The sequence below is a fragment of the Myiozetetes cayanensis genome, unplaced genomic scaffold, assembly GCF_022539395.1.
Source record: "Myiozetetes cayanensis isolate MyiCay16 unplaced genomic scaffold, myiCay2020 scf1, whole genome shotgun sequence".
Classification (NCBI taxonomy): domain Eukaryota; kingdom Metazoa; phylum Chordata; class Aves; order Passeriformes; family Tyrannidae; genus Myiozetetes; species Myiozetetes cayanensis.
In genome coordinates, this window is record NW_026086604.1 from 134,125,420 (window position 1) to 134,139,161 (window position 13,742).

The window sequence follows — 13,742 nt, forward strand, 5'->3', positions numbered from 1 at the left end:
TTTAGCTAAGAATTTTATTTCCAAACATATTGGACTTGTACAGATGACAGCTATATGTAACAACTTTTTTAAGAAGCTACATACTTATATTAGTTTCTGAATAGTTGATGGTAACAGTTTCTTCTGACTGTGTAGGGAGGCGCTTCTTGGAGATGTAGGGATGGAGAACAAGGAGGAAAGAGGCAACATCTGAACAAGCCCTTATTCATTTGCAATGTAGATCCATTTGTGCTTCTCAAGTGCTTCTATGTCATGCTCCAATTGTTTCAACTTCATTTCCACCTCTGCTTTATGCATCTTCTTGTACCTGGTGTCAGTTAGTACCGGAAGACACTGAAATTCACGATTTAGTTCCTCCCATTTCTTTTTCAGCGCCTGGTGCCATTACACGAAAAGGAAATATATAAGGAAAAACTTAAAGTAAGAAAAATATGTACATAAATGACTAGACTTTTTTATAAATGTTGTGTTTGGTGTCACTGCAATGTAAAAATACCAGATAAGCATATGAATAATGTGTCATCATCTTAATTGGACAAAATTAATTAAATCCTTAAAAGTTCAATACTTGGAACTCCAGCCAAAATTCAGCAGCAGTTTCAGGTCATCTCACCACCAGTTTGATTTTCTGTAACTGAGACTTTTCTCAGACTGTGGACACCAAACTGGTCCCACTGTATTTCAACTTCTGTAAACTACTCTGAAAAAATTCTAAAGAAATTGCATTCCATTTCTAATCTACATTTGCAGTAACATCTATAGGTAATTTATTTATCATTTGGACTAAAACTCTCAGCTGTCACTGACCCTATCAACAACAATTTCATTAAGTACTTTTTTGAATGCTGCTGTGCCAAGAATTACCTTACTAGATAAAGCGAACTGTATCCTCCATGTATAAAACGCTGAGACTAAAACCCTGCCTAAAAAATAAATTACAAAGCTATAATCCAAAATTTACTCATAAATCTATTAATTCAACACCAGAGACAAACTTTTATCCAGCAATATATGCTGAATGGAACCAGACTGTGGTAGAAAAATAAAATTTAAATCTTGTCTTTATATCCTCACAATTACTCTTACTTTCCTCAAAAGTATAACCAAAATCTGCACATCCTATCCGTGCAAACATGAGGATTTAGTAGAGTTTATTCAGTGTATCAAATATCCTCAGGAAACTATGTGGGTGAATTTAAAAATCACACCTAATAAGCAACTGAGATAGCAATCAGTAAATAACACAATATAGCTGTCAATGAGAAAACACTTCTTCAAAATGTATTTGGCTCTCAGTTCTGTCACCTTAGAGGATATTGCAAAGTATCTTCAAAACTGAAGAACTGAAGTTACTCTCTTGGGAACTAAAGTTTTCAACTCTCTTCCATAACTAAAACTGGATTCAACCAGCACACTGATTGTATGGCACATTATGACTTCCAACCTCATGTCCTCTATTATTATTATTAAGCAGTTTTTCTCACAGAGTGGCTAATTGATGAAGATACTGAAGTTAAATTTAGAGGGTTTATTCTTAATACAGATTTAGCTTTGAAGATTGTTGTTTCTATTTCAGAACTCAAGGGCTCTTGTGCTTAAAAGCTTGTCTGATTTTGTTGACTGCAAGAATTGATTTAATGGAAAAAAAAAAAGAACTCTCTCTGCCAACACTAAGAAAAACATAATTCTTAATATGAACAAATAGTTTACTGATTCAAACCAGTGTATTTATTGCATGGCAATTCATGCTTTTTGCATATTCATATTAAGCATCTAAGTGTTGTTCATAAAAGTTATTCCAACAATCTTCATATAAAAATATCTACATAAATTTAAAAACCCCACCTCAACATGGGAAACTTAGAGCAATGAGGATATTTATTTACTGTCTTGTAATCATAATTGTCTTTGCAAGGCTGTAAAGTACTTTAATAAAGCTTGCAAACTACCAGGCATCAGGTACAGGTTACAAATATATTATCATGAAAATAAGTACCATCTTTCCAAAAAACTTTCATAGAAGAGTGATTCGTGGCTTCTTTCAAATAACTCTTCTTTGTGTACATTAGTAAAAACTAGTTTGGAAATCATTGAAAAAAAGAGTGAATTTTAAAATATTAAAGTATGCACTCATCGCAATTTGCTCTATCCCTACAAAGTGGAGAGATCAAAAGCAGATTAAGACTCTCTCTATAAAAATCTCCTTCATGGTTCCTCCAACAGCAATGTAATATGCTGACCACTATTGCTATGGGCTAGATCACAAACTGAATATCCAGCTCTCTGTATAAAATTCTAATACATGCTGGATCAGGGAGAAATATGTACTGCATTTATTCTGTTTTATTCCCATAAAATCCCAACCAAAGTAAGCATAATGGAGAGTTCAAAAAATGTTGGCACAAACTATTTCCCTTTATTATTTTAAGGTCATGAGGCTTGACTTTGGTCTCAGGCATCTATTGCCACGTCCTCTTTCAAATCAGATAGTGCACATGTGTTCACTAGCAATGTCAATTATTTTAAAAGACAGGAATTCCCATATGCCTACAGCTGAGCACTGGGTACAAGCCACATACCCTGGGGATACTAATTCCTCCTGACAATATAACGGTATAAGTCAGCCTATCAAAGAGCAAATGTTTTGGGGAAAAAAAAAAAAAAAAGGGGCAAAATACTGAGTTAATAAAAACAGTCAAAAACTTCTAAATTAAAAAATATTTTAGTGCATTACTGTGTTTTAAAAATATAGAACACAATTTTAATCAAACTAAATGCAGAACTATGAGCAGCTGAACTCACATGCCTTTTTGCACATATTTTTGTTGCATAGTTAACTTGTTGGACTATCAGCTTATCCCATGCCTTTCCCACCATAAAAATATCTTAATCTTCACCCTTGCTGTTCTGTTCTTTATATTGCTATCAGTGCAATACCCTCACCTCTCACCCGTACTCCTTCCCAGCTGCTACTGCTTGCTGTACAAGCAAGAGACACCATTGTGCTGGTCAGTTCAGACCTTGCCAATTAACCAGTTCATCTTTGCAAGGGAGTTAGAGACTGTTTTCTCTCTAGATATTCTCCTGGATTTTTTTTTCCTGTGGGAGTTCAGCATCTCAAAGCTGTCCATTCATCTACTAATTTGTTTCAGGTGGATCCTAAGAGAAAGTTATTAAGGGACAGCCTGACAAACAGATATCACAGTAACGTAGGCTTCATTTTCATGGGAAATTTGGCTAAAAAGTGGTCAGGAAAAATTCCAGTTCAAGGGTGGGATATACTTTTAAAATGTCTCTTTTATGCTCTATTTCTTTCATGGTATTCTTTCTCTTCAGAAAATCTTGTTCAATAAAAACTGTATGAAAGACAGTTTATCCAGAACAGGTTAACAAAATACATATTTTTCTGTCATAGTTCTATGACTATATTGCAATTTAATTCTGTTTTCTTTTTTCTGCCACATTTTAAAGCATGACTTTATGTTTTAGTCAGTGAGGTCACAATGTCAAGATAGAAACTACCAATAAAAGGGGCAATATTCTGTGCTGGGGAAAAAAATGTATTTTTCCATGATTAACTCTCACTAAATCCATATAGATGATTTTATGCACTTTGAAGTTTCACTGAAATTCCAAGTTATTAAGGGGGATAGGAGTCAAACAGAATTGAAAACTGGATTAAAACTGTAGCTAGATCAGCTCCTTTCAGTTTTTTACAATTGTTCTACAGCTCCATCTAGTGAAAAAGTAGCTAATTCATCCATCTCACTTAAAAAAAAATCCAGTATACTTTTATTATTTATATGGACTTACACTACCTTATTTAATCTTTTGTACATTACTAATTACACTAAATCAAAATATGCACCTGCAGAATACTTGTCTTTTCTTCATCAGATAGATGTTTCATGGCTCTCTTCTTGAGCTCCTCTACAACTTTGGCCTCACGTTCTTCCTCCTCTCTCCTAATTTCTTCATTTCTCTGTGTTACATATTTTGGTGTAACACCATAATCCTATAAAGGTAAGGAAGATGCTCCTTATTTGTGCTTTTAAGAAGGAAACAAAGAGATACCTGTCATCCATAGTATATTACATTTGCAAAAATAGCTTGAATTGACAATTTGTGCTGCTGAGCACTAAAATTTTAAATCACTGTGTTCTTAAAAGTATCAAGCGTGATTGTCTTTGTAGCCTGAGTAAAATGCATAAACAATTCCCTTCAATTTCTTTGTACAACCTTGGCAGACAACAGAATGCAGAAGCTAAAACAGCTATTCATCAGAACTGATGGTTGAGTGAGGATTTTGAAATCTGTTAATGACATCAAGTTATTTTACATTTTTATATGGTGTCAGATTCCAGGATTGGAAACACATTCCTTAAGAGACTTTCTTTGAAAAGGTCTTCCTGTATCTTAATTTTTGTTGAACATTGCATACCACAGAGGAGAGTGAATACTGTTCACACATACACAAAAGCTGGACTAGTTAAGAAGGATAAACTGTCCTATACTGGATGTGGCAGAATTGTTTCTGTGAGGAAAAAATACCTTCTGAATATCCCAGATGGTCTTGGGGAAACACATCTATTTTGCCTTAGCCTTTGTAAAATGAAGCTTATCTAGCTCTGCCAGAAGATATCAGTCTACATTCTTTCTACTAAATGCTAAGTGATTCACAAATCTTTTACTGTTGGGTAGCACCATGATTAGCATTGTTTATGTATATATTTAGCCATGCAAAGGTACTGCAAGGGCTTCAGGTCCTCTTTTGCATCTTCTCTGTCAGGAGTTATGTCATATGTTATCTCTTTTTGCATAATTCTCTGTCATGAGTTACCTGTTTAGATAAGCCAGACTCTTGATAAATCTTGTTTTCTGAGTAGCAGAGTGGACTGTTCCTGTGCTTGGAGGAGGTTGTCCTTAAAGGCATGTCAGCTCTCTTCAAGCTTCTTTGCTTTCCAGAGCTGTCTCACACAGGGTCCAACTTACCAGTCCCTTGAATAAGCTGCTGTTTGCTCTCCTGAAGTACAGCGTCTGTACACTACCACCTCCCGAGGAGGAAGGGACCTTGTACTGCTACATGGCCTGTGCAACCCAGACTATAACTGATTATCACACCCCTGACCAGTTCTTTCTCATTTGTAAGTGGCAGCACCAGAAGAGCATGGCCACTGGTTAGCTCATCCACCGCCTGTGTTAGAAAGCTGTTGCTGACCTGCTCCAGGAACCTTTTTGGATTTCTTTCATCCCACTGTGTTGTCCTTTCAGCAGGTATCAAAGTGCATAAAGTCTTTCATAAGCTGCACTGTGATCTGACCATTTCCTCAAGTTGCTTAAAGGAATTTCATCCAGTTCCTCGCCTTATTAGGTGTTCCATAACAAATACACTTTTAACACTCGCTGGCCTCCTCTGATCCTGACCCACGAGCTCAAACAACCTATTGACAATTCCATAGAAGAATTCCATATATTTGAACAGCTCCTTCAATCAAAGGGCAACCTTCCCCTCTTCCTCCCTGCCTGTCTTTCGTAAAGAGCCAACAGTCATTTACCACAGAATTCCAGTTGTCTCCCCATTAGATACTCTCCAGGTTCCCACTGCAACACACATGCTATTACTTTAGCACCATCATTCTGCCAATTTTTTTGGCTGACACTATAAGCAACTGAATGCAGAGCAAAGGCAAGGCACAGTTCTAGTGTCAGTGACTTCTTGATGAATTTAAAAGGTCTACCACAAACAGCAGTGGATCTAAACATTTCAAAAAGAACCATAACATTTCACAGGAGAATGCAATAGTGAACCTAAAATACACATTGCTAGTAGTATTTCCACTATCATTTAATAAAACTTACCTTTTTTTTAATGTATTTTGGTACAAGTCCTGAAGGTTCAAGGAGGTATTTATCTCCCTGTCTTGAATCAACACAAAAATGTCGAGGCTTTTTAGGCACCCCTTTAATAACAGCAAGTGCATTTATATTTATAAAATTCTTTTTAATCCTAATTACTGGGCGATATGTCCTCCCTGGCACTGATAATGCAGGCTCTTTCTTACCATCCTGTTCTTTTTTTCCTGTGAACAGAGCACGTAAACGTTCTCAGCAATAACCATGAAGAACTTTGCAACTTAATGTTATTACATTTTTCAAAATGAAATAACTATGTACAGAATTACATAGAAGGAGAACCCAGCAGTATCTACAATGAAAGAACTGACTCTCAATGAATTGTGATTAAAATAAGTATGCTTGTTTGGCCTAACAGAAGTTTTATAACCTAGAAAATACTATGTTGTTTCAGATGGGTTTTCTTTATAATATGTCAGTCATTTCCTCTTAACTGCAGTAGTGCAGGCCTCTTTTCAAATGTACTTATAACTACTCTTAGTAGATATGCTCGTTGTCAGGGCCCTTAGGTAATAATGGCCCCACCCAGTCTCACCTGGGGCATCCACTCCACAGCCTTGGGCTCAGGAACCCCATTTCAGCTCAGCCTTGAGCTGTCAGTACCTGGCTGACCTGTCTCAGCCTTGCCTGCCCCTAGTCCTAGTCCTAAAAATTACGGGAAATCAGTGGAGGGACCTGGCCTGTTACCCTGTTTTGCCTGATGGTCACGGGGCCACTGACAGGACAGATTTTCCTCACCACCCTGCCCTGCTGGCCTCTGGCATGGTGGGACTGCAACCCCTTGCTGAGGTCTTTGCTCAGACTACATTGTGGTTGCCTTCAATGTTTGGCTCATCTCTCCTTACGGAAGAGCCCTGCTCTTTCTGCCCCCCAACCATTGTAAACAACTTCTCACAATCCTTTTTCCAGAGAATATATTTCCCACTAGACATAACTCTAATTCATGGTCATTGTCAGAGATAATGATTTGATTCAAATTGTCTGAGTTCCTGTGCTTTTTTGACAGAAAATAAGTGTAATGTCAAAAGTGACAGAGCTCACTCCTACAACAGCTGGTTTCCTGATACTGATCCCATGAAGCAGTACTTTCTTGAGGTTTGTTTTTACAACCTGATAGCTTGCCTTAACTTAGTACTGCGGGACACGCAGGCTTAACTCTCTATTTTACAAAGTACATTTCATTGAATGCATTTCCTGTCTACACTTACTTGGTGCCAGCTTGGGTTCCTTTGAATGTTTCTGCAGGAAATCATTTGGAGATGGCACTGCAACTTTTGCTGGCCCCATAGTTTTCCACTTGGATTTATTTTTCTCTGCTTCATGTTTCACAAATGTTCTAAATTTGGATATAAACCTTAGAGGTTAAAAAATAACCATAAAGAAGTTAAGGGTCAGAGAAAGTATCCCAAAGTTCTTAAAAGAATATACATTTTTGCAGTAGTTCATGGCAAAAGCCTAAGCTGTTATTTTTTAATCCTCTCTCCCAAATAAAGGCCATCCATGCTAAGGCTAAACACAGTACTGCACTGACAAATGGGTTTTCTGGCTCTTAAGTTAGCTTTCTTCTTCCTTCTGCTCTTGTGTCTTCAAGGCCGATACTACCACACTTCAGGAAATGGCTCCCAAATATAAATACTGAACACAGACATTCTGAAACTCAACAAAACCTAAATTTTGGAAATCAACTGCTTTGAGTAGTGCTTGCATGAATTCATTATAGCACATGGTGTGATTCTTGGGGTGTCCTGTGCAGGGCCAGGAGCTGGACTCGATGATCCCAATGGGTCTCCTCCAACTCAGCATATTCTGTGATTCTATGAGTCTGTGATTTATGCTTGAGAAAAGATGTCAAATACAGTCAAGAATTGGACAGAATGTCTTTGATCAGCATTTTTTCTTATTACTGTCCACTGTATCACTGTCTCAGTGTTCCTGTTGAACCATCTGTTACAGACTATAATGACACATCAGATGAGATGGGTCACTGCTCCAAAATAGCACAGCACACTATATATTTCTTATATTGCACAGATCCAAACTACTGCCCTGAACAATTGTAATCAGTGGTGGGTTTTGCACTGAAACAAATTATGCAAAAATCAGTAAGGGCTCAGACATGAAAAGCTCTATGCACATGGTATGCACACACTGCTGTTTCGGTCTAATGGTGCATATGGCATTGCTACTTCTGCTTTAATCAAAATCTGCAAAAGAAGCCAAATGCTGATCATTAGCTGATTAGCAACATCTTGCCTCTATCTGAAGGGCTGAGCTGGCACAGATGTTTGCCTGAGGGAGCAGAACTCCTTGCTCCTGAAGCGAAGGCTACCTCACTGTACCTTCTAAAATCTGTCCATCTTTACGAAACATGTCATAATAATTTATGGTAGACAAAAGCTGATGAAAACCTGCTCTTCTTTTACAGAAAAAACATGTTTATGAAAAAAACTATACCACATTTTCAGGTAATGAAACCCCACCCATTTTATTTTATATAATTATATTATATTGTTGTATTATATATTATTATATATATTTATATATTACTATATATTGCATATAGTGCAACCTATTTTATGGAAACACTAAAATAAGAAGAAAGAAATCATGTAACACTGGGCCAGTGAACGTGTGTTATAGGAGCAACACTGATAAAAGCTCTTGTAGGTGAGCTGCAAATGTCCAATACATGTAGTTGTACTTATGATCATAACATTAGAACATGTTAGAGGACTTGATTAAAAATGTGGAGTTGTTCTGTGTTTTGGAGATTTGGTCTCCAAAATCAGAAAGAGGATTATGTACATAAGAGTACACGTAATTCCATAAATACCTTTAACTGTAAAGAATGAGGTTTTGTTTAGTTTTTTCTGTTAAATTCACAGCAAACAGCTACAGACAGGCACAAATCCACAAATGCATAAATTATTGAATTCCTCACCATTTGCAAGGAGTGGCATTGTAGGCACACAGGAGAAAAAGGCACTGACTTTATGAAGAGTTTGACCTAGTGGGGCTCACAGAGACTTGGAATGAGAAAATGAATGAGAAGACACTGAGTTTGTTACATATTGCTATAAGGTAAAGATAGCTTCTGTAGACAGCTATGGGCATTCTTTTGGACAAAGAAATGTGGCAGTTGTTTCTTTTCAGTGACTTTTCAGGCCAGAGAAGTGCCTAAGTATGTCACACACCAATATCATAGGTCAGACCCTCATAGGGTCACAAGAGTGTTGCAAGGAAGGAAAGATAGTTATGGGAGACTTCAGAATCTAATCCTTCATCATTTGGCAAGGTGAAAAATGACAATACATCTATAAGAAGACAGAAGAAGACAACACATTTTCCTAAAGTGTCACCTTGGGACACCAAAGTTGGGGAAAATGAGGAAGCTTGCTGTGATTTCATGAGCAGTAACTCGTCAGTTGAGAGTGAAATATGTATGATTTCATTTGGGAAAAGAAAACAACATAAAACCCACAAACCCCCTAGATTTTGTATGCATTAGTTGAAACTGGCCAAATTATGCTCTTAACAAGGTCTGACACTGTTGTTACCAGCTGAATATTTGTCACATTGTAAAGCAAAGCGGGAAGTGAGGAGACAACAAAAGTTAATGAGATCAGAAGGGGATTTAGTCAGATTATATCCAACCCAAGGATCACCTTGCCTAAACTGAATCTGATGGTCATGGAGTATTCAAATCCCTGAATAGTATTAGGACAAGAATGGATTTAGTGTGTGTGCTTTGCCATACTGTCCTTTCACCTTCCTCTATCTGTCAAAAAGTATCTCCCCCCAAAAGTATATCCATTCACAATGGAAACAAACAAGCAAACAATTCTATTTTTACATGGAGAAGATTCAGAACTAGGAATCTCACAGGTCTGAATCCTTTTACCTGAAAAGGGATAACTATCTTTGTTCTAATGAGTGTCACTGATACTTCTACTCGTTTTAAAGCTATTGAGTCATGACCTACATTAAACTTCTACTAAAGATCACTAAGTGTACGTATTGGGTTTGTGTGGTGAGGTTTTGATAGCAGGGTGGTTACAGAGGTGGCTTCTGCGAGAAGCTCCTAGAAGCTTCTTCCATGTCCGGCAGAGCCAATGCCAGCCAACCCCAGGACGGACGCACTGCTGGCCAAGGCCAGGCCAATCAGGAATGGTGGTAACGCCTCTGTGATAACATATTGAAGAAGAAAAATATCCTGCTCCGATTTTGTTAGTAAGAAATTCAATTAATATACAGAATTCAAGTCTGGTTTGCCTCTGACAGTATTTGCTGAGTGATTTCTCCTGGTCCTTACCTCAGCTCATGAACCTTTCACTATATTTTCACACCCCCTGTCCAGTTGCAGAGGGGAGTGATAGAGTGGTTTGGGTGGGTGCCTGGCACAACAGATAACTGTGTTACTACCATGTAACAGTTTCATATTATTGGGGACTTCAAGAAAACCTAACATATTTACTTAAATATAGGCAAAAGCCTTTTTTATATTTTTAAGGTAAGAGGTGAGAAAGAGAAACAATTTCAGAGTCAGAACACTGTCAACCTGACACACAAAATATGGAAGTGGGGCACTGAGAAAAGTAAATTAAAAAGCCCAACTTTTATTTAATTTTTATTTTTATTTTATTTTTATTTTAATTGTCGAGAAGTTGTTGTAAGTGCAAATAACAAAGGCATCTCATGTTCCTCTAGGCATAAATTACCTTTGTAAATTATCAATGAACAAGATGACATTGAAGACACTAAGCTGAATCATCAGCTCATGGAGCAGGCTGTAAACTCTCAGATCACAGAACTACAGAATCAACTGGGTTGGAAAAGACCTCTGAGACCATCCAGTCCAACATATGACTGAACACCACCATGTCAATTAGGCCATGGCACTAAGTGCCATGTCCAGTCTTTCATTAAACTCCTCCAGGGATGGTGACTCCATCACCTCCCTGGGCAGTCCATTCCAGTGTCTAATCACCGAAAAATTTCTACCTAATGTTCAACCTAAACCTCCCCTGGTGCAGCTTAAGACTATGCCCTCTCATCCTGTCACTTGTTACCCATGAGTCAGGAGAAGAGGTCAACCCCCACCGGGCTACACCCTCTTTTCAGGCACTTGCGGAGAGTGATAAAGTCCGCCCGGAGCCTCCTTTGCTGCGGGCTAAACACCCCCAGCTCCCTCAGCCGCTCTTCACAGCACTCGTGCTCCAGACTCTTCGCCAGCTTCGCTGCCCTCCTCTGGACACGCTCCAGCACCTCAACGTCCTTCCTGATGTTAGCTAGTGATGCCTTAGGAGGAGCAATAACTGTTCAAAAACTAGTCTGCTTGGGGTCTTCTTTAATACCTCTTTAGCTGCATCGCCTTGCCAGAACGAGCCCCCCTCGCCTGCAAGTGACTCCGTCACACCCACGTACCTGGCGGGTTTGACGGGCTTCTCCGCCCGGGGCGGGGGGTCACAGGCGCCCTCTTGGGCGCTCTGCGTCGCCATCCTCCCGCCCCGGGACCCGTCTCTGAGGGACTGGGACACGGCGCTCCCGCCTCTCCGAGGAGCTCCGGGCTCTGAGGGGCCGGGGGGGGGCCGGCCCCTGTTGCCCGTTACCAAGGGAACCGCTGCCGGGTAACGGCGCCATGGCGGGGCGGAGCCGCGGCCGCCACCTGCCGGCGGCGCGTGCGCACTGCGCGGCGGTGAACTCAGAGGGGGCCGGGCGGTCCCGCTGCGCGTGCGCGGTTGGGGCGTTCGGTGGGCGCGCGCGGCACCTGTGGCAGCGGTCCCCGCCCCCGCCGGTACGTGCGCGCGCCGCGCTGAGGGCGGGGGGGGGGCGGCCGGGACGGGACAGGACGGGACAGAGCAGAGCAGGGCAGGGCACAGCAGGGCAGGGCAAGACAAGACAGGACGGCACAAGGTGCCATCGCCGCCGCTCCCGAGGGGAGGTGGAAGGCCGGTGCCCGCGGCTGCGGTGTCCGCGTGGGTGCGTGGGTGGGTGCGGTCCGCCCGGCCCCCTCCCTTCGCCCGTCCACGCTTCGGCCTCCTTCAAGGCGCGTCGAGCCACTGAGGAGGGAGCCGCTGCACGGCCTTGGTCTGGGGGATCATCTGGTGTTTATCCCAGTGAGACACCCATTTTCACTAGAGCTGTCGCCGGCAGTGGGTGTCAGAGTGGCGGGTCATTGCTGATGATGTGTGGGTGCTGCCCACGTCCAGGTGAAGGGTGGAGGTGTGTTAACAAAGCGTTAAATTCCGCTGGAGGTTTGGGTGTGAGCTCTGCTGCAACAAAACCACACCCATCTGGCATAGGGGTTCATATCTAAAGTTGCATGGCTAATTTGAGCTGGTTTTGCAGTCAAGTTTTGCCACTGGAACAAAACATAATCTCAAAGAAATGGGTGGCGTTCAACAGCTGCGGGTGCCTGTGTACATGTGCTTTATGTGGGTGGGTGCAAAACTGGGCTACACTGCAGGAGGTCGAAATGAGTAGCTGGATGAAGAATTCCCTGCAAGATTTTGCAACCAGGTTAACTAAATTGATTTCAAACAATACCTATGGCCTAAATTCGTAGAGCAGCCCAGATGTTACACCCGGCAGATGTGTAGAGCAAACCAAGTGCCTGCAGCTGCAAGTGAATCTCTAGTCCATCTGGATGTGGCAGGCAGGACACTGTGCCTGGTGTGGTTAGCACTCCTTTAGTCCACACGTAATGCTTGACGTGATTCTTAGGTTCAAGAGATATAAAGTCACTAAAATACTGTCTCTCCATTCTTGGGGGGTTTTAATCCCAAATATAACTTTTATATCTGCAAGCTTAATACAAAGATCTTTTTCTGTCCCTGTTGTGAATATAGACATACATAATGCACTCGAGTGCATTACTATTGTACTGCAGCTTTATATTGATACTGGATATTACACTTTGCAGTTTGTTTTTCCTTTTTAATAATTGTTACAAAAAACTTATATTGTATCTACACAGGATGACTTGCTTATCCTTTACAAGGATGGAGGAAAAAACCCTTTACAGTATGATATGCCGATCTTTACTCTGATCTATGCCTTGTAATTACAGCATGCCCACCAGGTCACAGCACTGGATGCAAACACAGACTTACTGTTTGCAAGCTCATCTTTCCACACAGAATTGAGCAAATGCTTTTCCCACCCCCGCCTCAGTTTTAAGGAGATTTTGAGAGTCTTTCCCTCTTTGACCTCCCTAAACATCATATGCTGCAATTAGTGCTGATACTGGTGTTTATTCATCTAAGCAAAAAAAAAGCACAATGTCAGGAGTTTCTTGCTTAATCTTTTTTGGAAATCCATCTTTCTTAGTGCCTTTTTTTAGAGGGTAGAGTGTCTTCATGATATATTCTCTCTCTCCCCCCCCCCTTTTCTCTCCCCCCTCAAATAACACTCAATACAATTCCAGTATAGGAGTTCTTCACAAATCCCTTGCTCGGTTTGCCATCCCTTCAGAAGAGACTTGAATGCAACTCATTCAGCCTTGCTGTTGCACAACACTGTGAGTTATCTGTGTATTTAAGTGGGTCTTGCATTTGTTTTTTCAGAAAATATTAAAAAAATCAAAGTTACCTTGGGAGGTGGGACAAATGTATATTTTGTTAACATTTTGATTACAATAAGTTAATCAAGTTAATTGTTATTTGTAAATGTGTAATTAAAAACAAGTGTTAATAGAGGAAAAACTAATTGGTTTTGAATTTCTATAAACAATATTATTTGCAAAGAGTTGGATTTGTTAGTGGAAATGAGCTGGAACTATGCAGGAGAGCGGAATGAGTCTTTCTCTGAAAAACATCTCCCTGGCACTG

The 13,742-nt window shown here is 40.3% G+C and overlaps 2 protein-coding genes across 15 annotated transcripts in view; one reads left to right on the top strand and one right to left on the bottom strand.

Annotated features, from left to right (window-relative positions):
• ENKUR (enkurin, TRPC channel interacting protein) lies at window positions 1–11,553 on the bottom strand. 3 transcript variants are annotated; one of them, XM_050320696.1, is made up of 5 exons: window positions 11,462–11,553; window positions 7,122–7,267; window positions 5,860–6,080; window positions 3,869–4,015; window positions 1–375 (listed from the first exon to the last, which is right to left on the bottom strand). In XM_050320696.1, exons 1-5 carry the CDS (start codon window positions 11,551–11,553, stop codon window positions 202–204), a joined length of 780 nt encoding a protein of 259 aa, XP_050176653.1. In that variant the 3' UTR covers window positions 1–201. The 3 variants fall into 3 exon arrangements, with proteins under 3 accessions (XP_050176653.1, XP_050176644.1, XP_050176647.1); XM_050320687.1 differs by having other exon boundaries at window positions 11,338–11,527; XM_050320690.1 differs by lacking the exon at window positions 3,869–4,015 and having other exon boundaries at window positions 11,338–11,535.
• The window catches only part of THNSL1 (threonine synthase like 1), a 22,733-nt gene continuing 20,542 nt past the window's right edge, over window positions 11,552–13,742 (top strand). For 9 of the 12 annotated variants that reach the window (XR_007629522.1, XR_007629526.1, XR_007629527.1 and 6 more), the window contains exons 1-2: window positions 11,552–11,707; window positions 13,340–13,432. Coding sequence is in view for 1 of the 12 variants with exons in the window: in XM_050320616.1 (XP_050176573.1) it covers window positions 11,552–11,707; window positions 13,340–13,432 (249 nt within the window). In the remaining 11 variants the exon portion in view is untranslated. The remainder of the gene's footprint in view (window positions 11,708–13,339; window positions 13,433–13,742) is intronic. The other 3 variants (XM_050320662.1, XM_050320673.1, XM_050320651.1) reach the window with 2 other exon arrangements.